Source organism: Telmatherina bonti (genome assembly GCF_933228915.1).
Source record: "Telmatherina bonti genome assembly, chromosome: 18".
Taxonomy (NCBI): Eukaryota; Metazoa; Chordata; class Actinopteri; order Atheriniformes; family Telmatherinidae; genus Telmatherina; species Telmatherina bonti.
The window spans coordinates 23,784,032-23,807,586 of NC_136616.1; the positions used below are offsets into that span (position 1 = coordinate 23,784,032).

General features: G+C 39.8%; 1 protein-coding gene across 2 annotated transcripts in view; it reads right to left on the reverse strand.

Annotated features, from left to right (window-relative positions):
- Nucleotides 1-4,811: 4,811 nt before the first annotated feature.
- Nucleotides 4,812-23,555, reverse strand: part of usp53a (ubiquitin specific peptidase 53a) — a 28,337-nt gene continuing 9,593 nt past the window's right edge. The window contains exons 5-17 of one of the 2 annotated variants that reach the window (XM_079257292.1): nucleotides 21,468-21,578; nucleotides 20,226-20,308; nucleotides 19,929-20,013; nucleotides 19,673-19,819; nucleotides 18,311-18,460; nucleotides 16,620-16,788; nucleotides 15,463-15,609; nucleotides 14,378-14,524; nucleotides 11,267-12,035; nucleotides 10,547-10,614; nucleotides 5,985-6,051; nucleotides 5,143-5,873; nucleotides 4,812-5,009 (exon numbers count right to left, since the gene is read on the reverse strand). In XM_079257292.1, coding sequence (XP_079113418.1) covers nucleotides 4,933-5,009; nucleotides 5,143-5,873; nucleotides 5,985-6,051; nucleotides 10,547-10,614; nucleotides 11,267-12,035; nucleotides 14,378-14,524; nucleotides 15,463-15,609; nucleotides 16,620-16,788; nucleotides 18,311-18,460; nucleotides 19,673-19,819; nucleotides 19,929-20,013; nucleotides 20,226-20,308; nucleotides 21,468-21,578 — 2,751 coding nt within the window. In that variant the 3' untranslated portion in view covers nucleotides 4,812-4,932. Of the gene's footprint in view, nucleotides 5,010-5,142; nucleotides 5,874-5,984; nucleotides 6,052-10,546; nucleotides 10,615-11,266; nucleotides 12,042-14,377; nucleotides 14,525-15,462; nucleotides 15,610-16,619; nucleotides 16,789-18,310; nucleotides 18,461-19,672; nucleotides 19,820-19,928; nucleotides 20,014-20,225; nucleotides 20,309-21,467; nucleotides 21,579-23,555 lie in introns of both variants that reach the window. The other variant, XM_079257291.1, reaches the window with a different exon arrangement.

A 23,555-nucleotide genomic window follows, 5' to 3' on the forward strand; every position in this document is an offset into this window, starting at 1 on the left:
GAAAAAGTGTTTTATAAATAAAATTTGTTTTGATTTGATTTAGCATAAGAAAAGAAAAGGTTGGCAAAACCTAAGCAGTATGTCCTGAAAATAAATTTGTTTTGTCATGAACAAGGTTTACTTTTAATATAAGGACTTGCTTTATATTCAAAACAGAAAAAGAACTTCTGTCATTTAACGTTATGCATCAGCCGTAACATGAAAGATAGGAGGGGTGAGAAAGCTTACTCAGCTGAATCCATGTTACCTTAATGCAAATCCGTGGAGAGGAAATCCAAGACACAAACAAAAAGAACTTGGAAAATGGGAAAAGATGTGGAAAAATATAAGCTGAGGATGTGTGTGTGTGGTGGTGGAGGAGGGAGGTGATGCTGAGCAAAAGGAGAGAAAAATTCAGCAAGAAAGAAGGAAGTGAGGTAAGTTGACAGAGCGAGAAATCGGGATGAAAATGAAAAGCGTGAGTGAGTTTGAGGGACAGTTCGCATGAGAAAGAAGGGGGCTGGGGTGCAGAAACACACAGTGCAAAGGGAGGAGAAATGAGAAAACACAAGTCTGACTCTGACAGTAGAGCATTGAGCTCAGCTGATGGCCCCTAATGAAGTACGGCAGCTGCAGAGGAGGAGCCCACACTGACAGCACAAGCTCCAGTCTAACGAAAGGTGGGGACGACACATACACACTCACCAGACACCAGAAGACAGCTGGAATCTAAGCATTACAAAGCGTGATGGACACAGTCCACCATGCGAAGAGGAGCAGAGTACCGAGAAGTAGAATAATGTCCAGATATCAGAATCCCCCTCATCTGCCCTGCAGCAAACATCAGCAGACTTCTATTAGAAGAACATTATCTTTCTTTTCTCTTTATAAGTTATTCTTTGCTTTTGAGATATGAAAAATATCATTTGAAGCAGATGAGTGAGGATTAAGAATGGCGTTCCCTCCTTTTCCAAGGAATCATTGGAATAGTTAATATTCCACATGACCAAAGTAAGAATAAGATGCTTCCTGCATAATATGAATATTAAATTAAATACAAACTCTCAAAAGGAAGATAACAAATCTTCATGGTAACAGACTGGCAGATCCAAAGTACAAGAAAGTTATTGTTAACTTTGTGTTTGTATGGACAAAGTTGCACTTTGTGTTTTGGTTATGAAATCCTCTGCTTCCCCCTTCAGGTTGAAAAGGGAATGTCCATTCTTTGGTGAAAATAAAATGAGAACATTTTTTTTTTCTTCCTGTTTTATTTTTTATAAAGACTAAAAAATTCCACGAGTACGAATAAACTGTCAGCGTAGTTGTATCACTAATGAGGGAAATGAGATCTTTAATCTGCTGTGTTAAAACAGTCATTAAATGTAAAAAAAAAAAAAAATTCAATGGATTTTCCATTTGTTTGAAGAGAAAGTTTGAATATGTGTTCACAATCAATCATACACGTCTGTAAAAAAAAACAAAAAAAAAAAACAAAACTCTGAGACAAACATAAACATCCATTAAAATGCACTGCATGAGACAATCCTGTGTTGAAGCAAGATGTACTCACCCACAGAGATGGAGATGATTCTGAGGATTAACACACTTTTGCTCAGTTGTTTTGGTACATTTCATAGATGAGTTAGTTATGGAAATAAAAAGAGATTTTTTTTTCAAAACATTATCTGCTACATTACTCATTATGACCAACTCTGTGTGTGGCGTTGGTTGAAACGCACCTTACTGACAATGTTCAATAGCAGTGCATTAGAAAACACCTTGTCAAGAAATGCTAAATTAACACGAACCAGTTGTCATGATACACACACACACACACACACACACACACACACACACACACACACACACACACACACACACACACACACACACACACATCAAATGTTTGGACACACTTTCCTATTGGATTTAATGAAAAACTGTGTCCAAACTTTTGACTGATAGTGTACATAAATTTTTAACGTTTTCCAATCAGCTACATTGCTCATTTATGGAGATTACAAGCAGCATTTGATGAATAACCTGCTCAGACCCAAACCTTCCAGCAAAAAAGAAAAAAAGTATTGTGATGCGAAATTCAGCTTTTGCAACAAGGGGTGTTCATTGTTCAACCAGCCCTGACTTCCAACAGTCTGGGCTGGTTAAAAGATGCAGCCATATAAAAAAAAAAGTAAAATAAATAGAAATAATGTGTCAATAGGCAAAACTTGGGCTGTCAAGAAATTACAGCACAGAGTTAAGAAAAAAAAAACTTACCGTACTTTCACAACCATAAGGCGCACATAAAAGTCTTAGATTTTCTTCAAAATGTGCGGCGCGCCCTATAGTGCAGTGCGCCCTTTGTGTGCGTGTTGTTGTTGTTGTTGTTGTAATCGGACGTAGTAGAGAACACCATGAGAACGTTAAAGGGTGAAGCGTGGGCGTTGATCGCATATCAAAGAACAGGTATGTGCGTTGTGCAGAACACCTTTTTCTAACAACCCTGAAAATGGCAAAAAGACACGCTTATGAAGCACAGTTTAAACATCAACTACGCCAAGCAACATGGAAATCGAGCAGCCAAGAGAGAATTTAAGATTATTGAATCGATGGTTCGCAAGTGGAGGAAGATGGAAAACGAGCTCCGACAGGTAAAGAAGACGCAGCTGAGTTTCCGTGGACATAAGGCAAGGTGGCCCGAGTTGGATGACAGACGCTTGGGCTAACGTGTCTGCTGGCACTGTTGTCCGCGCTTTCGTAAAAGCCGGCATCATTTCAGAGGAGCCGCACGGCACGGAAAGTGACTCTGATAGTGAAGAAAGTGAACCTCGCATGTTTCGTGGAGATTTAGCTCAGCTGTTCAATTCAGAAACAGAGGATGAGGACTTTGATGGGTTTGACTGATGACAATTACCGGTAAAAAAAAATGTGAGTACCAAACTCAGTTTTGGTCCCGATCTATTTTTAAATACACACACACTTGTGTGCTTGTTTTATCCGTGGGTTTTACCATGCCCGCGCCTATTCATGATTGATTGATGATTAAAAAATGTTAGTACTTTATAATCAATACTTAAATAAAGCACAACCAAACTCGGTTTTGCTCCCGCTCTATTTTTAAAAAGGCATACTTGTGTGCTTGTGTGTATTGAGAATGTTAAAGGGGGAAGCGTGGGCGTGGATTGTAGTGGTATATAAAACCCGCGCCCTATGGTCAGGTGCGCCTTATGCATGTGTTAAATACAGAAAGGACGCACATAACTGAGACTGCGCCTTTTAGTACGGTGCGTCTTATGGTTGTGAAGATACGGTATGCATGTAACATTTTACTTTATATACATTATAGCTGAAACTGGTTGAAGCCATACAAAAATAAAAATAAATTTAAAAAAAAAAAAAATTATATATGTATATTATATAAAATGTTACTTTATGACAGAGAATATTTCGATTTAGATTCCAGCTGGGTAGACAGATTTAGAAATGTGCAACTGCAGATGGCAGTAAATCCCCACTTTTCCAAGCACTTGCTTCTGACACAATCAGCAGTTTTGCTACCAAAGCCATTCATCCCAACAGACGACGTGTAAATAAGTTGGATATTAACACATTGATGGCAGACCAGTTGGTTATCCTCTTAATCATACAAATAAACATGAGCACTGCATCTTTTTTTACTTTGTTTATGATATAAAGCTTGACACACACGCGGTTAAATAAAGCTGTTTATTTAACATTTGTTAATAAAAATTTAATTTTACAAAAAAATCATTTAAAGTCAAACTGTACAAATCGTTGCTCCAAATTTTGTGTCACCTTCACATAGAAAAATACAAAAGGCACTGTGCGTTAGTCTGCTGCATACATAAAACATCTGAACCAAAAGAAACAAGTGAAAGCAGCTCTATCAAACGCCGCTCTTTTAAAACAGAAAAAATGAAAGAAAGCGAGTCCGATCCAGAGACAAGATTGTTAAATCATCCTGGAAGTTAACACATGCAACCAGCAGCAAACAGAAATAAAGCAATTCTCCAAAGACCATAATTACAACTGTAAGGAGTGTTAAAAGAAAACATAACCTAGAAAAACAGTGCACAGACATGGAAGAGACAGGAATTCATAACTTTAAAACAATGACAGCAGGGAGGTCCTAAACATGTTTCTACTACATAAGTAATCTGTTTTAATTTACCCATCGTCTCAGTGTAACTATCACTGAAGATGTCCCGCAGTCATCAGGTCCTCAATGCTCAGAGTTTGAGGCAAAGAGTTTTGCTTATTAAACTCTACCATCAAGCAGGAAACTTGGTTAGTTTGCATTTCCACCTCAACAGTATGTATATCTCTAAGCCAAAGCCCAAATGTGAGTCGAACAGATCATTGGGATCCATTTTGCCAAGATACCTGGAAATCTCCAGAAAACATGTTCTGACAATAACTTGAATCTTTTATTATTCAAAACCCACTGACTGACACACAGATTGTGTAATAAGCTGACAGAATTGGAGCAGACCCACCATAACACTGAAATGAAAGTGGTTAAACAAACAATCCCATAAGATGTGTGAGGAAAAGACATGGGAATCAACTTATTTGCCCTTAATGTAAAATAGTAAAACGAACCAAAAACCTCAGTCTGTTGTGTGGTAAAGTAGCTTTATGCGACACATTCTTCACCGTTTTAACCCTCTGAGCTGCAGCGGTCCAGCAGAATCTACTAAACACCCCCCCCCCCCCCCTCCACTGTGCAAATTCATGATTCAAAGCTGTCATCAGTAGCCACAGGGCTAATTTAAGAAGTCTGTTCATTTCTACAATCTTCTCATCCAGTTTAACTTTCAGCCTTCTGCTACTAACACATATCTCTGCTAAAAAAAAAAAAAAAAACCAAACTCGTTCCTCCCAGCATCCAGTCACAGAATCACTCAAAGTTCATTGGTTTTGTTGCTACAATCATAGATACCCATGCTCGTCGAGTCCCTTTGGAGTAACTGGATTCCACTTTGCAATTGTTTTTGTTGTGGAATAGCCTGCAAAACAAGATTAAGAGATTCAATCACACTTATTAAACAAAAGTCAGTGAATCAAATGAGACTTAAAACCTTTATTGGCCAACCGTTGGTCTCCAGATAATGAACAGAAGTGTGCTGGGCTCTTTCATACCTGATTCTGCTCTGCTTCTGGAAGGATCTGCAGGCTGAGCGTTTGTAAAAGGGAGCCCTCTTCCCTCCACATCGCTCTCTCCTGACGACGTATGGTCCTCCGCTTTCATGGACAAAGCAGGCCTCTTGTGGTATTTGGCCCGGTAGGTGTCTGTCATACAGCCATCCACAGAAAAAAAGGTGGTGGGAAGAACCATATCCTTCAGAGAGGCGGAGTCTGTGCCATCGTCCCGTCTGGGATTTGGACTGGGTAACCTGTCTTCGCTCTCGCTGGCCGACAGATCGTTCCTTTCCTGGTCTGATGATCCCGACTTGGAGCTGGCGTCAGATGAAAGTCTGTGCTCGGCAGGTGTCTCAATCCACCGCCGGAGCGTAGTGTGCAAGAGAGGGGACAAGCCGTTTTTAGGCTCACTGCGGGGGCTCGACCTTGCTGGCACCTCTGGTGGTAGGCAGCTAATGCCGGTTAGGTCGGGGTGAATGCTGCCAGAAGCCTTAGGGGGTAAAGGTGGCAGGTAGGTGTGTGAGTAGGAGTCTACATGGGCAGAGCCAGTCTCCTGTTGCTCAGAGAAAGGTCCAGTAAGGTCATCTGAGCTGTTCCACTCAGAGCTGCTGGTCTTGGCTAAGTAAGGAGGCACGGGGCTCGCAGGGCTGCCATCCATGTTTTCATCCTGCTCGCTATCCAGGCCGTTGTTCTTTTCCAACACCCCGGGTGTGTATCTGAAGGCCTTTTTTCTGTTTAAAGTGCAAAAAAAACAAAGAAAAAAATAATGCATTCACCTTGTAACAATTAACTGAAACATTTTACCAACAGAGCTTTTTTTTTTATTTTTTTTTTTTTATTACCTCTGCAACGGCTGGCCAGACAGGAAGTTGGAGTCATGCAGATCTGGAGATTTTCTGCCCCTTTCAGCTGAGAAAAAAATACATTCTCATCAGTGTTTTACAACAAAATACGCCCTAGATGGTGGAACATCTGGGATGGGTTTCTATTTGAACACAGCTACAGTACGTTTTTGTTTTTTGTTTGTTTCCTGTGTCTCCAGCAAAGATATGTTATCTAACAGGGGTCACGGCGAGGCCCTCTGCCTGGTGGTGGGAGAGGAAGTATCAAAGCAGCTAGTCTGGCAGAGCGCCCTCAGGCCCCCTGTGTACCACTCTGACTGTCTGATCCAGCCAAAGTACATGGCCCCTCAAAGGGAATGTGGGTTCATGTCCAGGCCCAGTTAGCTTAGAGCTAACAGTCCTAATAGAACAAAACCCTGGATGAACTCACACTGGTTTAGTAATTAAACAGGACTCGCTTTAAAGAAAAAAAAAAAAGAACAAACATGACTCATTCTTGTGGTCAGCTGTGCTAAAAGAAATGTAACTGTATTATGATACCATTTTTCATGCGAGTCCAAACAAATTTAGAAACCAGTTGGTTGGGTCGGGGCTGCTAGCATGATGGGTGTGACTTACACAACCTGGGACGGACAACAGCTGACTAACAGGACAAATAAGAGTGAGTGGCTGACAAGCATCTGTCATGTGTCAGCATAGCCCCTTCCGTTCCCCCCCTCCCTGCTCACTCTCTCAAAGCATTAGTGGCTAAATCCTTTGTGCTGGCATGCAATTACGCCGGGGTCAGACTCCAGACTTTAGATCCCCCTCCACACTATTGCATTTTTAAGCCACTAAGCCCATGTGGGCATTCACAATTTGATGCTGCTGATCTGCAATGTTGGCAAGCAGCTGTAACAATATGATTGTCAAAACAAAGAGGGATGCAGTTTACAGTACTTTGACTTCAGAAAATCCTCATGTTATTATCATCATCACAGGCCCCGCTGCCAACCTTTCAGGAGAAAGCAGCTGGATCAGCAGGGCGAGGCTACTGTGCCTTTGCTTTGCAAGTCTGTCTGCTGCAGTTTTTAAGAGTTTAAGACAAGATATTATGTTCAACAGTTCTTCCTGTTTCGGTTGTGGCTGATTTCCAGAAAATACTCATGCAGGCAGAGTTTTGGTATTACCGGGACTTCAGAAGATGCCAGCTAAGCAGATGTACCCACAACGTCTTGCTGTTTGTATGGCCTACTGCACTTGACTGGGAAACCCTCCATGTGTGATTGCAAGGATTAAGCCGTGTTTCTGCAGCAATCACCGTCCCATCTACGTACACTGTGCTAAGTAGTGCTCCATAAAATTCCCCTTGCGCTCCCACATGAACTGGAAAGCATAAAGTCAAGTTGTTCAATAAGGTTAAAAAACACACAGTCAAACTGCTTAGTATGCATATAAGTATTTTTCCTACTGAGTAAGTGATTAGTTCTGATTTACATAGAAGCTCTTCCGGGCCCTTCCCAGCATAAAGAACAAGTGTGGGAGTGTTAAAGAAAGGCACCTGTTTAGGGAGCTCTGCTTATCTTCTATAAGGTTACTGAAGTGTTAAAGGAGAGAAATACAGAAGTCATGTGACAAGAGTTAAACAAAAATATAAAAAGAAGCTTTTGACTCCTCGGTAATCTGGCTTATGTTAAATATGTTAATCATTTATGAGAAGTGCTTCTTTATTTGCAGTGACTCATGAGCCCCTGAGTGGAAAGCAAATTTAACCAGCTCCCATTGCCTCTGTGTGTCTGTGTGTGTGTGTGTGCTGACATGACACAGGTATGCAATCACTGCGCATGTAAACTCATCCCATGGCATTTACACTCCCTACTATCACATCAGCTTCTTGCTTGTTAAGTGACACCAACAACCCGACTAGGCAAGTAGTCTTACAGCTTTAAACACATTAACTTTATTTTATGTTATTAACGTGCAGATTTTCACAACTTTGCATGAAAACAGAGCCATATTTATGGCCACAACGCAGATGATTTTTCAGTTTTTACAGTGAGTTTATGTGGAGTCATGATGAGTCCCTGAAGGTGAAATGAGACCAAGTTCAGATCGAGGGTTTATTATTAATATGATCAAAAGGATCATTAAAGAAATTGCCAAGAATGAATGTCGGAATTAGAAATGATCTCAAACAGGAAAACCAGACAACTAGACATTATGAGACTCCTGGAATCTGCAGCTTGCACAACTGAACTCCAGCCAAATTGACTCTGGACACATTTACTGCAGCTTGTCAATACAATTTGTCGGCAGCAGGGTGTAAATATTCCACGCAGAGCTTAAAATAGCCAATGGAGAATGAAGCTCAGAAGCCTGAGGTTTGGGTTTATTGGTTAACAATGTAGCATGTCCAGATGTTGATGTTTGCCATCTATGCAAAGCTGTGGATACTTTTTAAATGTAATAAGTCTTACAACATTTTAGAAAAGTGTACCACTGGAATGCAAGATTAAAGATACCAGGGTTTCTATATGAGAGCTGAATATCTGTTATCAATAACTAATAACTGTTATCTGTTATAACTACCTCCACTACAGCAGTGTCTGTCTGTCTGTTAGGAGCATAAATCATAAAATAATGGACAGATTTTGATGAAATTTCAGGAAATTTTCCAAATTTCACCACCTTGATCCAGGAATTTTCTTAATGAATCTTTACAGGCGTAAACATCTGGGGGAAAAAAAGCCTACTAAATCATAATGCGATTGAATTTTCATTGGAGATCTTCATAGATTTTCCTTTGATTTTCAGACAGTTTCCTTTGAATATGACAAAAATCTGTGTTGTTGTTGGCCACACAGTTGTTCCTCAACAGAAGACCAGTCTTCACACGACCAAAAAGACACAAAATCCCAGAGGGATGCGACAACTGGCTTGCGGGTATCAAGCGTGACACACGGTACACCTTGGAGTCCTTCGAAATATTCTCAGATCAATTTGTGACTGGTGACTAATTTTATAACCTTTTATAACACATGGTTGTTGTTTTTTTCTAGATGCCAAAAATACAATAACATGGTTTGTTACAGTAACAATAACAAATGTCTGCTGATGGTTGGCTGTTGTTTCTAGTTCAGGACCTGTTCCTGATGTGATGGTGAACAGACAAAAGGGCATTTGTTCATTCCTACCGCCACTAAGTTCACCTCATATCCTTTTCTAGCCTTGCTATGGAAAGTATCAATATAACTGTATGACACTGAGAATCATTTTTGGCAGGCGAAGCAGTCAAAACTATGAGGACAAGTTGTACACTTGAACACAGACGCTGGTACGATGCAGGGTTTGTGTTCACCAGTTGGCTGATGTAGGTTTGCACCAGCTCATGGGGAGATATGAATAACTTTGCCAGTAAAGCTTTTAACTTTTAACAAAATCCCACAATCATTGGCAAAAAGATAAAAAGTTCAATCATCTTGCAGACATATGGGCTCTCTGAGTGATTCTAGTTGTTTACACACAGCTCTGCACAACCATGGCAAAGTTTTCTGAGGTCATAAAAATGTTCAAGTAGTCAAACAGCGAAGGCACACGTGTCTATGCTTGCCTGAGATCTCTGCTGTGCTAAAACAACACACTGCTTCCATTTCCAAACTTGTGTTAAATCCATATATAACTGAATAAAAATAAATAAAGACAGGATTCTGAAGTTGTTGGGGATTTTTTTTAAAGCAGCCTGCTATAACTCCATCGGAGCAGTATTTGAACACCATCATCAGCTCCAGTCATGGTATTTTCTGCCTGGCAGGGCACAGCCGGATGGCCCTCAGCTCTAATTCAGGATTAATTCTGTGTCTCCTGTTGAGAAATGTACAAGGTGGCAAAGGTATTTCTTAATTTAATAGCTATTTGCTTTTTCCGCCGTGGTGGTGTTGCATATTGGTTGGTAGATAAATAATGTACAGGATGTCTCTACGATAAACCTGCTCGCGTCATCTCATCTCTGTTCCAGAAGATAAAAAAGACATTTTACTGCATCTTTGCAACATGACTCATTGCAACTCATCATTTCTGTTTTTCTCTTAACAGCAGTGGTCCAAACACATTTTCACAACCGATTTTTTGGCTACTTTGAATAAGTTATGCCTTTTAAAGATAACATTCTTTACTGAAGACAGGAATCGATAAAAAAAAACAAAAAAAAACAAAGTACATTTTGTTATAAGTTAAATAACATAGACTTTACTCAGGGGATAAAAATGTGGTCAAGGCCAGCCAGTCAGGAGCCAAAACACCTATTTCCACACTATATCCCTTCAATCAGGCTGTGACCTTAACACTGCTGATGAAACAATAAATCAAGGAAACTGGTGGGTGCTATCGTAACACTGCAGGTATTTACAACACACGCAAGTCTACAACAGACAAAAAGAAATATAATCAGCATAGAAGCCAAGTCTGAAACCTGAAGACCAAATTTTACAAATCACATTTGAAAAATGAATCTTTCTTCTAGATTTTAGGAAACACAAACATCATGGATCTTCTTGAACTACTTTAAGAGAGGCCGAGTTACTCACCAACAGAAAATGCTGAGTACAACACATCAGTCTTGTAATCATCACGTCCTCTTTGAGGGAAGGCATCCCTGAAATGAAAATAAAATCACTCATGTGATGTTTAATGCTACAAACTGTTCCTAAACATCCCAGTTTAGAGGGAAGAAAATCCCTCCAAGTCGAATAAGAAGGGAAATTAACTTATTACATTCCAGATATACAGTACAGACTTATCAATATGTAGCAGCGTATGCTGATAAAGACAGAACAAATATAAAGACAACAAACTCACATGTAAAAGTGTTTTGTATTTCCTATGAAGTCTTTAAAATAACTATAAAATTAAATATAATGCACTAAATATAATTGGAAAAGAAGCAAAAAATAACAAAACAATGCACCTTTAAGCCCTAAACTATATGATTAAGAGGGGATGCTTAAGAAAACACTCATATAATATCAGACAGGCTCAAATTGAGCCATCTGCAAGCGCTCTTCTAGCCGTCAGCTAAAGCTAAGAAACAGCCAGGAATGATACAAAGTGCCTTGTGCACATTCATGTTAAATTGGTCTTCTCATTCTTACAACAGTTTTTAGTGTTTAGCTGTTGAAAAACAGCCCTTATGAGGTCATTAGTACAGGGATATAATTGTAAATATTGTCAACAAACAGCCTAGTTCTGTCATACTTGAAAACACAATGTTTTGGAGCACTGCTGGCAAAAGAAACAGATCATTTTACCTCAGCTCAGGTATGGTCTGAAGGTCCTTGGATGAGAGGCCCTCCACAACAGGGGAGTCGAGGTTTGCCGAGCCATTGCTGAGTCTGTCACTACTTTCATATCCAGATTCAGTTCTTTGAAACTTCCAGCTCTCATTGTGCACTTTAAGTGTTGCCGAGCTCTTGGATCGGTCCTTGTCGTTGTGGCCTCCCCTGCTGTCTGAGTCCAACGAGCTTCGGCTGCCCCGAGTTTCATGCCTTTGTTCGTCCTCGTAAATGGTCATTAGGCTCTTGGGTTTGCGCTCTTCCCGGCCTCCCCATGTAAAATCTCTATCTCGCTCTCGGTCACGCGATGGCGACTGACTACTGGGTCTCCTCCGCGGGCTGTGTTGCCTTCGCTCTTCGCCTGTGGAAGTTCCGTCATCGATGCTGCTTAAAACACTGTCCACGTTTAGCGCTTCTCGCATGGGTTTCCACGGACGATTGGACCTGCTGCGGCTGTTACCTCCATTCCGCTCTCGGGAGTCTTGGCTGCTGTCAGTGTCATATCCATTGGAGATATGCTCTACTCTCCGGCTATAATGGCCACTTTTTACAATGGGAACACTGGGCAACACTTGGACTCTTGAGTGGAAGTGAGAGGGTTCATGAGAGGACCGGCCACCGAGCTGCGGCGTGCGCTCAGTCCTGGTGGGACCTTTTCCTTGACTGCTGTACAGTCGAGTGTCAATGTGTTTTTTGAAGCCATTCTCTGGGGGGGAAGCAGAGCGGGAGTAGGTTCTGTCCTGACCTGGATCTGTGGAAAGGGGTTTTATTAGAGCTCTGACTGGAAACTTCAACAATTTAAATCAATATTCTTAAGAATTCAGCAATGAGCACTTTTTTTTTTTTTTTTTAAAAGTAATTTAAGTAATTTGGCTATTCATGACCAATAGAGAAGACTCAAACAACCCAACATTGATTTTTTTAACTGAATTTTATCAGATTGCAACGTCTCAACACCAAACCAAAAGCATCATAAATAACATTTCCACAGCAGAAAATGGACCCACACTGACACCTTAACATCAAGATAGAAAGCTGTGATGAAGAACACAGGAGGCCGGACAGAAAGTGTGGGAAGGCCATGACAACAGCAAAGTTAGTGGCATTTCTGTCTTCGGATGACAGGAAGGTGTAAATTACAGCCACTAGGAGTCAATTTTCTTCTGTGGTGTGTGCACAGAAGGAAGCCACCTCATGGATAAACACCCATGCTGGTACTTTGAACAAAATGTGTCATCACGTTTTTCTGCGTATAAATAAACGTGTGAATGTGGTTGGTGTGCTACAAATGCATGTGCATTTAAAAAGGTAACTTTCAGCCTTGATAGGATCTTTAACAACAGATAAAGGTTTAAACTTTTGATAGGTGATGTTGAGGGAAAAAAAAATACTTAAAATTTCTGCTTCTTAGATGATGCCAGAATTATGCACAGTTCTTATCTAATTTAGATTGAGTAAGTTTTAAGGCTCATCTAACTTATTTATTTTCTTCATGTTAAGCTTAAAGCTGTAGTAGGTGATGTTGGGGAGCTAGCAAGATCTGAAAGTAGCACCCTGTCTTGGCTCCTTCTCTGGTCCAAGGCTTTTTTCTTACCTCCCTCAGGAAGTTATGTTTTTACCAGTGTTTATCTGTTTGTGTTCAAGATAATTCAAAAAGTTATGGAGGGCTTTTAATAAATTTTTTTTGAAGTTGTTAGAAATTTAAAAGGGAAGAACAGATTTCATTTTTGTGGAGATCCTGATCACTGTTTGGATCCAGGAATATTTTTTAAAACTGTGGTGGAAGTTTGCGCTCTGAGTGCTTTTCTAGTTCACAGCTTTTTCTCACCAACGATTTTCTCTTTCTCGGCTATTTAGCAGGAGGAGGCAAATAAACCGAGCCGGATCGGGGAAATCCTTCCTGCATTTTCTCAGCCATGAAGAAGCTTACGAAATATAAGAAATGAACGTTTTGATTGGTCAGTTTTTTACAGATTTACAGTAAACTGAGGGGTCTAACTAGATTTCTTGTTGTTCATAATTCCAAAATGTATAGATGAGATATCAGGACGAGGAACCGCTTCACCCAGAGGAAAAAAAAGATTACTTGCACCAGCTTTAAAGGACCCTCTATGCACTGTATTAGTGTTAACATTTAAATAGCATTAAAAAAAAAAGATCTGCTGTAGCGTTTGACTGTAAAATAAGTGCATCTAGTAATTAAAACAAGTGTCAGACCCAGAATATAAACCCACGAAAGATTGAGTCCCTGTCACTTTTGACTTGGCAGACTATGTGCCACAGCTAAATCATTTCAAACGCGGCTGTCTGGAGTTTTTCATCGCATGTATGATTGCAGACGGCTTCGCCTGCCAGCTCCAAGGTATCAACAGTCCAAAGAGATGTGGACCATTGTCCCGGTGATGTAAAATATTTCAAAACTATGAAACTAGTGTTTAAAACTTCAAGTTAATTTCAACTTTTAATGTATGCTGCAAAGTTGCTCAAGTTTCTCTTGAATTTTTTGTTTCTCAGTAAAACTTTTCAGCTAATTGTCAGCCTGTGCGAGAGTGCTGTCACCTGTAGTGGTGCCGTCTGCCACACCTTTAACGCTGTCGTCTTTTACCAAGACAATGGTTTTGATGCATGTTAAAAAATGATTCTCAATCATCCCAATTTAGATCCTTCACTGTGAGTAACTCAGTAACAAAGGAGGCTTAAAGAGTAAATCACTTAATACACTGATGAGAAAATACACAGTTTACAAGTAAAAGTTGCATAAATGTCAATTCTGGAGTAAATTCACCCATCATTTATATCTATATGTCATCTTCTCTGCTCTAATCTGCTTAGCAGTTGCTGTATTTATTTGTTAATAGTCAAACACAGAGGGGAAACCAGCGGCTCTGACTCTAAGAGGGGGGGGGGATCAAGACTGGCTCCAACAGACGTCAGCATTTAATCCCCTTTCTGACACATTTCTCAAAAACTGAAGGTTACATAAGGGCTAGGGAAATGGAAGGCTATTCCAACACTTGATAATCCCTGCGTATGTGTACAGTGCTGCATCTGCAGTCTCCTTTTGATCTGTACACACCAGCAACTCACCTCTGTAGCGCGTGTCCAGCCTCCGATGACCGCTCCTATCAGTGTCTCTTCTGGATGAATGCATTCCCCGCCACTCTCCTGCTCTATGGGCTACTTCTTTGGAAATCTCCCTGAGGCGACTCTTGGGATCACTAGTTCCAGTTTTCCCTGAAAATCAAAAGCAGCTGCTGAGTGTGTAGACTGAGGTACTTCACGGCACATCATTGTAATGATGTATATTGTGGATTTTCATTCTACATGAGGGGAAATGCAGCAGGGAGACCATGCAGAAGCGTCTGAGCCCTGCCTCTGGCAGACATTCACTTGGAAATGCCATGATTAGTCATGACCCTGTAAAATGTCATCATAATGCAGTTTTGTTGGCTTCACAAAGAAGCTCAGGGAAGAGGAGCAGGACAGCTCAGTTGCTTTCGATCTTTTAAAAAGCAGCAAAATAAATAAATAAAAGATTTGAATTTATGTTCAATCACTTTTTATTTAATTTTATTTGCGATTTACGAAAGCTGTTATTAATTGTTGGCATGTCTTCTTCAAGCTGCATTCAGGAAAGGAGAATAACAGTAAACAGTTCAAGGACGCTCACAACTTCACACAATCAGACATAAAAGAAACTATCTGGAACAAAATGCAAGATAAGTCAGTTTACTTGTGTTAATATTTGTGTCTTGACCCCGAGTCTGTGCAGAACTGGCATCCCTTAGTGACCTTTCTCATCAACAAGGTAAATAATCTCATCTGCATTACCACTACAGCCAGATTTAGTTTCACAGCAAAGACATTTAATTAACTCTTCTTCTTGTTGTGCCAGATTTGTGTCTGTTGCCAAGCTCTGCGGACAAAAATATTTATTTAAAATAAATATATAAATAAATAAATAAATAAATAAATGTGGGGGGGGCTATCTCACAGTGTGACTCATCAAGCTTTCTGCACACTTTTATTTAAAGCACTGTCTCCTTTATGCTTCTATGTTTATTTTCTTCTTTCACATCTCTAAATGGACCACTTTTCATGTCCTCAAACTTGATTCCCATTGAATCTGTTTCACAGCTATTCAGTTATTAGTCCGTCAGTTTTCTCTTTACCTGGTCCCCGTCCTCCACTTGTCTGAGCACTGCCCCTGCTCAGGGTTGAAGGAGTCTTCTGTTTGAGAGTGTCGTGGCCCAGCAGAGTCTTTAGATTCTCTTTGGTGAGGTCCAGTTTCTTGGGGACTGGGACTGGAGACTCAAAGTCTGCAGAAGGAAGAATAAAAAAATTCAAACTAAAACTGCTGTAGTTGTAAACTGGCTTCTTCTTTTTTTCCTACACAATAAAATGTGTTAGACAGGTAAATAATTCATGCAATTATCAGCAAATATATAGGTTTTACCTGAAAACAAAACAAAGAAAATCTCTTCAAACTTAAAACATGGTTCATCTTTGGAGAAGCATCTAGTTTAGTCAGGCTCCCTTTCAGTCCTGATGGACAGTGAGCAGCTGCCACAGCTTGGAACTGAGGCACAGCCAGTATGGAGAGATGGAGGAGGATCTTTTAAAAGGATAAAAAAAATCTCTCCAACCACACAAATCCAGGCAAATATAATCCTAACAGCAAAGACGCTGAGCTGTCGTCATCAACAAATTGTCATTACCGCCTCACAGCAGATGTAATCTGCAGGATTTAACAATTTACACTATAGAAAGCATTGTTGTTTCATAATTGCAGACTTTTAGTCAACAAGCTGGTTTAAAATGTCCAAATAAGGTAACATTTAGTGAAAGGCAAACCCTTGATCCAACAGCAGTGTAAACATCAGACAGAAAGGAGATCATTCAGTTGGTAGTCTAACATTCAACTCCAACTAAAGGTACTTGCTTGAGCCAGTTGCAAAACTATTATGCTTTATTTAATCTCCAACTAGTGCTTAAAAAAAAAGTTTCTTCTTGTGTTGACAGAGCTTATATATACTTTACTGGGTGACTTACAGCAGGACATCACATTATTGAAATGGTTTAATTAGGGTGTGATTAAATCAAGTGAATGCAAAGTAAAATACATCAAGCATAATACATGGATAAATAGATCTCAACCCCGCAAAACAACATTCTGTCTACACCTCATCTCACCTGATACACCATTGATTTTCTTTTAAATGTCAACAAGATGACCTTTAAGATAGCTTTAATAGGGATATTACTCTAATAAAGATGAACATCAAGAAGTACAGAACCAAGAAAGTAACAATTATAGAGTAAATTTTACCTTGTGCTTCTCCATTGATGGGGGTCTTGTCGTGGGAATGGCTGCTGTTTGGTCTTGAGGCATCTTCTGTGGCGATGGCACTTCCATCAGGGTTGGAGTAAAAAAGTAGGAGAGGCTGGAAGTGACCTTTGATACATTTGCTTACCACATCCTTCCATCGGGACCCAATCTAAATTAAAAATGGGGGAAAAAAAATGAAGAAAAAAAGAAGTTATGTTACAGGATGTTTTTATCTTAATCAAACAGCTGTGATCCAATGCAATTTAAAAAGGTAGAGAAATGGAACAAATAACTCATTCCAAGCTGCAGTGGCATCACAAAGAAGTCAATAAGCAACTTTAACTTGATTTTAGAGTTATTCGTAATCTAAATATTAGTTTTACAAGTTGTTTTCTATTATATATACTGTATATATTAGTAAGGCTAATATATAGAGTCACATTAGTTAGGCTGTGTTGGGTGCATGTCTCGACATTAAGGAGCCACAAAGGCAGGCTGCAGGCAAACAGATGCTTTTGTACTCCTTAATTAAGCAAATGACAGGGGGAGAGGGGGGGAGGAGAAAGTGGGAGGGGGGAAAACATAAGAGCTGGGGAAAAAACCAATGCGATTGCAACTGAGAAGATGAGAAACACATAAAAACACATTTTTTTCTTCCATATAAATGATTTTGTTTTACTTTCCCTTGCCAAATTATGAAAAACCCCACCAAATCAAAACTCCTCCTCCCAGCAAGTATTGTGTTTGCATTGTAATATAAATGTTGTCATGATGGAGCTACATTGCAGCAGTCATTCTCTGGCTGGGGTTTTGGGGGGAGTCTCTGATTTGCTGGCCGTTTTTTATCCAGGTATTCACTTGGCAGGAGAGCTGAATACTGTAGCGCCTTCATCTCACTCGGGAGGGGCTGCACACACAGCACAAGCTGCTGAAGGATTGACGCAGAGCCAGCCAGCCAATGCACCACAGTCCCAGAGAAAAAATGTGAGGATTTGAGACAAAAGGCGTGCTCACATCATGAAAATGTACTAGACATAAAGGAAAATGGAGGGAACGGATAAGAAGATTTCAAGCTGGTGTACTAGAAGTATAAAAAGTAGCCAACCAAATATGTATATAAGAATAAAACACACTTCAACACAAAGATATGCAACACACACACACAAATACACAGCAGTTTAGCAGGGACCACTTCACTTCAACAAGCAAAGGGATCCATAAAAGGATGTTTAATGATTAAGCCACACTTTAATACTGCAGGACTTTGTAAAACAGAGTTGGGGATTTGCAATAGAAATAGCGGTGGGACTTTTGGCTGACTTTAGGATGATACATGTCATACATCAGGCTAGAGGGACCAGGAAGTGCAATGGATGTTGTTCCACTGGACATTAAGTAGACTTATAGACTTATAGATTACTGCTTAGCATTGCTGTGTGTGAAACAGAATATGGTAAACCAGCATATCAAAATGCAAACTTTAGGTTAGAATAATATATTTGTTTGTGCTAAACCGATTATGTTTTAGAAAAAAAAAACAAAGAAGAACATAAACAAATATCCTCTGAGAACCCAACATTATGTTTCACTGTTTGAAACACACATCCAAACCCAACAACGTGAAACCAAATGCATGAGATGATTGGTGTTAAACTGGCCCATTATTTCAGCACTAGCGCACATTCTCTCACCTCTTTCACTGTTGCGTCATCAAAGAAGACCCATTTGGAAGATTTGGTGTGGAAAGTGAAGGCACAGTAGTGACGGCTGGAGTAGCAGATCATGCCCACGAGCTGCAGCTCTCCTTTTTTGGCATGCTCATCTGTCACACTGTAAAAGAGCTGCGTCCACAAGCACAAATATTTACAAACCGTCTAGTTTCAGATAACCGTCAGAGAGAATTGACCAGCTGTGATTTGATATTCATCCATATTGGGGCTACTTTAAATAAGTGCACTCTCAGCAGATCTTGACTTTTTGCAACAACTTTACTCCGTAATCTTACTTGTACAAGAATTTGGTTTTTTTGCAATTTTGTTTCACAGACAGCACAAGGACACAGCTAAGTAGTCCATTCCATGTTGCTGTACACTCATTTGCTTAACTCCCCCTCACAGTCTCCAAAAAAAAAAAAAGGAAAACAACACATTTCAAAGTGAATCATGGGGGTGGAGGGTTCCCTTTAACACCCAATAAAGTCACATGAAATGCTCCCTTATGAATAAAGGCCTTTGTGACACAGTAATGTGAGGGCGGGTCAGTCAAATTCTTCTGAGTATGCTGTGGAAATCTTTAAGAGGGAGCTGTCATGTAAAAGGGTTTGGATACTTCAATAAAAAAAAGAAAGGGGTGAAAAAATGTTATGTAAAATGTCCAGTGTCCTGATCTGAACCACAATGATAGATTTTTTTGCTTGGAAACTGCACCGAGACTATGAGCTGATGTAAACAAGCTAATCATGAATATTTAACAAGTCAAGCCCATTTAAAGTTTCATTTTAATGCAAACAAATGTAGATGGAAATCTAGGGAAATACTTGAGTGATAGAAAGGAGACAAGTTCGGACACATTTGTACCATTTTTAGATCAAGTGTGTGTTAATAAATTTTAAAAAAAGAAAAGAAAAACAGTCTTGAACACATTCAGTCTCTTTCATCTGAGTGGAATCCAGCAGCCCACATGTTCACTTTACACACCCAGGCACACAAAGATGAGAGGAGGGGCTCTTTGACATGCTGACCGAGGCCAGCAGGGGCTTTTTGATCAGCGGCATGGGCCAACTGGACATTGGGCGTTAACTGCTTATGCAACAGCACAGACTTATAGAGAACTAAATCCCCACTTTATTTCCCACATATGTTCGAGTGCAACAAAACAAGCTAACCCTCCCGCAGAGCAGACGGCAGTCTGATGAAACAGTTATGTAAATATAAATATTCCACTAAAACACTTCAGAGTTCTTATTAGGTCGGATGTTTTGATAGCCTTCCTTAAGCTTGTTCATTTAGGTGGAAGCTACAAAAAACGTAGATGATAAGTTAAAACAGGCTCACCGCTGACAGACTGAGATGAGGGCCGAGTGAGCGGATAACGTCCTCCGTGAGATCTGACTGGTCAGAATCCCACACAAAGCCTATGGTAACTATTTCTGGGGAGTTCATGAGGACTTGTCTGATCCTAATCCTCTGGCCACAGTTGCTCTAGAAGACAACAAAAAGATATAAAAAATAAGACCATAATATGATCCAAAAGCAACTTCGGCTGCTTACAATGTGGACTGCATCAAAACACATTAAAGAGAACACCTACAGGACAGTTTCGAAGGTCTCCAATCGTACTTGCTACTTGTAACAGTTCTCCGAAGGACTCGTCCCGACGCTGTTGCATCTGTTGACTAAGAAGGAGACACATGGTTTCAGAAGGAAGACAGGAAAACAGGCATTAAAAGGAAAAGCAATAAAGGGATCAGCGATGCTCAATAAATGTCAGCAAAAGCATCAAGTTATGATGTGATAATGCAAAGCAGCATGAAAAGTGATTGATGAGTGGGGTGAGAGAGGGAGAAAAGGGGGAGGCGAAGAAGTTTTCATGAGATTTGTCCCTTACCAGAGTGCAGTGGTGGAGATGTAATGCACCAGCTCTGTAAACGGCAGTGGGTCGGAGGACGCCCCGCAGCTCCGGCACACTGACTGTAAAGGACATTGTAGAACGTCAGCGAACATAAAGAAAAAGTTACAGAAAAAAAAAAAATTAATTAAAAAGAAAAAAAAAAAAAAATACATAAGCTGATGTGATCTCAGCACGACAAACCACTGCCATGGACAGGTACGGAAATGCTATTTTTTCTTCCTTTTTGTTTTACAAGCGTGAGAAAAATTACTCATTGATATGTGTGGCTTCAGCCATTTTGATTTAGGTGCTGATATCATATCCATGATTTGGTGTTGTGAAGTCCAACTGGAACAAAACACACAAACTAAACTAGCACCGTGAATTTTGGTCCAAAGGTATATGTCTGTTTGACTCAGAGTTAGCGCTGGTTTGGGATAAGGATGGTCAGTGATGGGCATCGGAGCCAAAGGGCAGAGCGATGTGTGTGTTGTGCTCAGGAGCGTCTGTAATGTATCAAGTCCTACTACTACAGCAGTAATGTGGAATCTGACACGACCTTTGAGGCAACCTGACTTTAAAGAGAGACTACAAAACTTTGCAACCTTCCAACTTTGCATTTCAGACTCGTTTGATGGTGCAATCGTATCTATGATGTGTTTTCCTGGAGCCTTCGCTGCTCAGCAGCGTCTCCCAGAGGGATCTGGGACGCCGCATGACGTTGCAGCTGAGTCTCACTTTACACACATTGCACACTAAAAAACAGGGAAAACACACAAACTGTTTTAAACGCACACCATTGCTGATTCAGCATATAAATGGAAGAGTATATTATTAGGGGAAGAAAAGAAAGACAGAAGGAGCGAGAAGAAGAGAGCCAAGATAAGACCGGAGAGAACTCACAGCACAGGTAGGATGCAAGGTGAATGTCAAACTAGCTTCTCCTAGTGTCTCCTAAAAATATTTCCAGTGTCCTAAGCAGCAAGTCATGTACTTATCTGTTAGTGTGTTTGTGTGTGAAAGAGTGTTTAAGTAAAGCTTAATCCTCACAATAGCTTAACTGTGTTTGGATTGTCAGTACATAACAGTAGAGGTTGTTCAAACACACACAATAAAACGGAGGCCGTGTAATTAACGTCAACACCTAAAAAAAGAAACAAAGTTGGAATGCAATAAATAATTTAAAAAAAAAAAAAAAAAAAAAAAAGGCTGCCAAAAGCTTTCAAACATCCTGCTCACCTGTTCATAAAGTGACAAGGCAAACTTCTGATGTGTGATACAAGAATATGACGTGCAGGCATCTGTCTCCTCAGGCACAATGTGCAGGTGGATCCTCTCCAAGATGTTCTCCTGCGACAGAACCGGATATATTTCACACACAGGACAGATCCCTTCCAGTCCTAATATTACGCCACATTTCCTTACGTTAAATTTTAGCAACCGTGTTGTGAACAGCAGATGTGTCACATTTAAACAACAAGCTATTTTAGCTTCCTCCCGTTTCCACCAAATGCTCGTGAGTTTATTAAATATTCAGGCTGCTGGGTAAGCCTGCAGAGGTTACAAGCGCAGCTTCGCAGCTTGTTAAACTGACACTGGTCAACTTCTTACATAAATTCTCCTCAGTAACATTGCTGCCAGGGAATTACATGTTGAACACTCGAGGCAACAGATCTGCCTGGTAGGAAGATGTCAAGTTATACACTTTTGTAACTTTAAAACCTTATAAAGTCCCTGTTGAGTTTTTTTTTAAAAGAGGTATTTAACTTCACTGTGTGGTACATACATACATGTGGTTTATCAGCCATCAGTTTTAGCTTCACCGGTAAAAAACCAGCTGGTTAAGACATTTATTTTATGTAAATAATTTTTCCAATGCTTATTTAAGAATAGATGAATAACTTAAATGGATAAAATCACAATAAGTCATCAGATGAAACAGTTTGAAGAATTCAGTTGTCTCTTGGTTGTTTACCTGGAGAGGTATTTTTAAATCTTATTGTTATCTTTTTCTTAAATATCATACGGGGAAAATTTTAGTTTATTCCTGGCAGCAATTTTAAAAAGCCTGAAGGTAACACCTTTATATTGACACTGTAAAAACGCCATGGGACCATGCTGCTGTCATACTGCTCAACAATAGTTGGGTGCGAAAGCTCCAAATCAATCCAGGGAAAAAAAAAAAGGCGAGGAGCTTGTGAGGGTACAGGAGGAGATGACTGAAAATGAAAGTGGATCAAGTGCAAAATGAGTGCTGTGCTGAAACACTCTTCAGACTTTTTGGCAAGGAACAAGCTGCTATTGTACAACAAAATATGCCAGCATGCAGTTTGAAACTGTACATCAGGACAAAGGCCGGGTGGCTTGAGAAATGTTGTTTTCTGGGATCAAATCTGAATTATTCAGTCATAGTGTCATCTGATACACACAAGAGAGTGATGTGTATCAGTTTTGTTTCCTAACTGAACAGTAAAATTAAACTCTTTTGGCTCACATGTATTTAAATAGCAAGACAGCATGATGCTAATTAACAATCAACACTTCTATCTAGTATTATAAGAATAAAAACAGATTTGGTAGTTATATTTTATGTTTTGTTTGTGACAAGCTTTGTACAGTCACAGATATACACATATGGTATAAAGTTTATCTAAATTTGTCAATATAATCATTCAGAAGTAAGATTTTGTCTCATTTGGTGAACAAGTCTGTTTTCAGTCTCCTGGTAGATCACTTACCCTGCGTGCCAAATGACATGCAGGGTAGGGGAAACATGTTATGAGTGTGCGCTTTACGACAAGTAAAGAAACATTTAAAAAACTGATGGCATCATCAACAAAAATAAACATTTACTCGTGAAGAAAAGAGCAACACCAGTCAATTTCAGTGGTTATACTTCCAGGAAGTTTTAGACCAGAGTTTAAGGAGCACAGACACATACAAATGTTTGCAAAAAATGAAATGTAACGATGTGTGGGGAAAAAAAGTCATTTCAGATGTATTTAGCCAAGCATGCAGAAACATTTGTTGTCATTTACTTGTTTTCCAGACACATTAAAGTCCTCTTTTGGTTTTTCTAGCTTCACTTTATCTACCGTGTAATTGGACTTCCTGAGAGAATAAACAACTCATCTTCAAGATGGTTGTCAGGATACATCTGTGCTGAGTGTGTTTGGGAATAAAATTATTTAGAAGTGATTGAAGAAAAACTAGTCCAACCAGGCACACAAGATCGGTTTTTTGTTTTTGTTTTTTTTTTTTAATTTAATACAAGAAAACAAAACATAAGGGTTCAAACACATCACTTCTGCTTATATAAACTGTCAT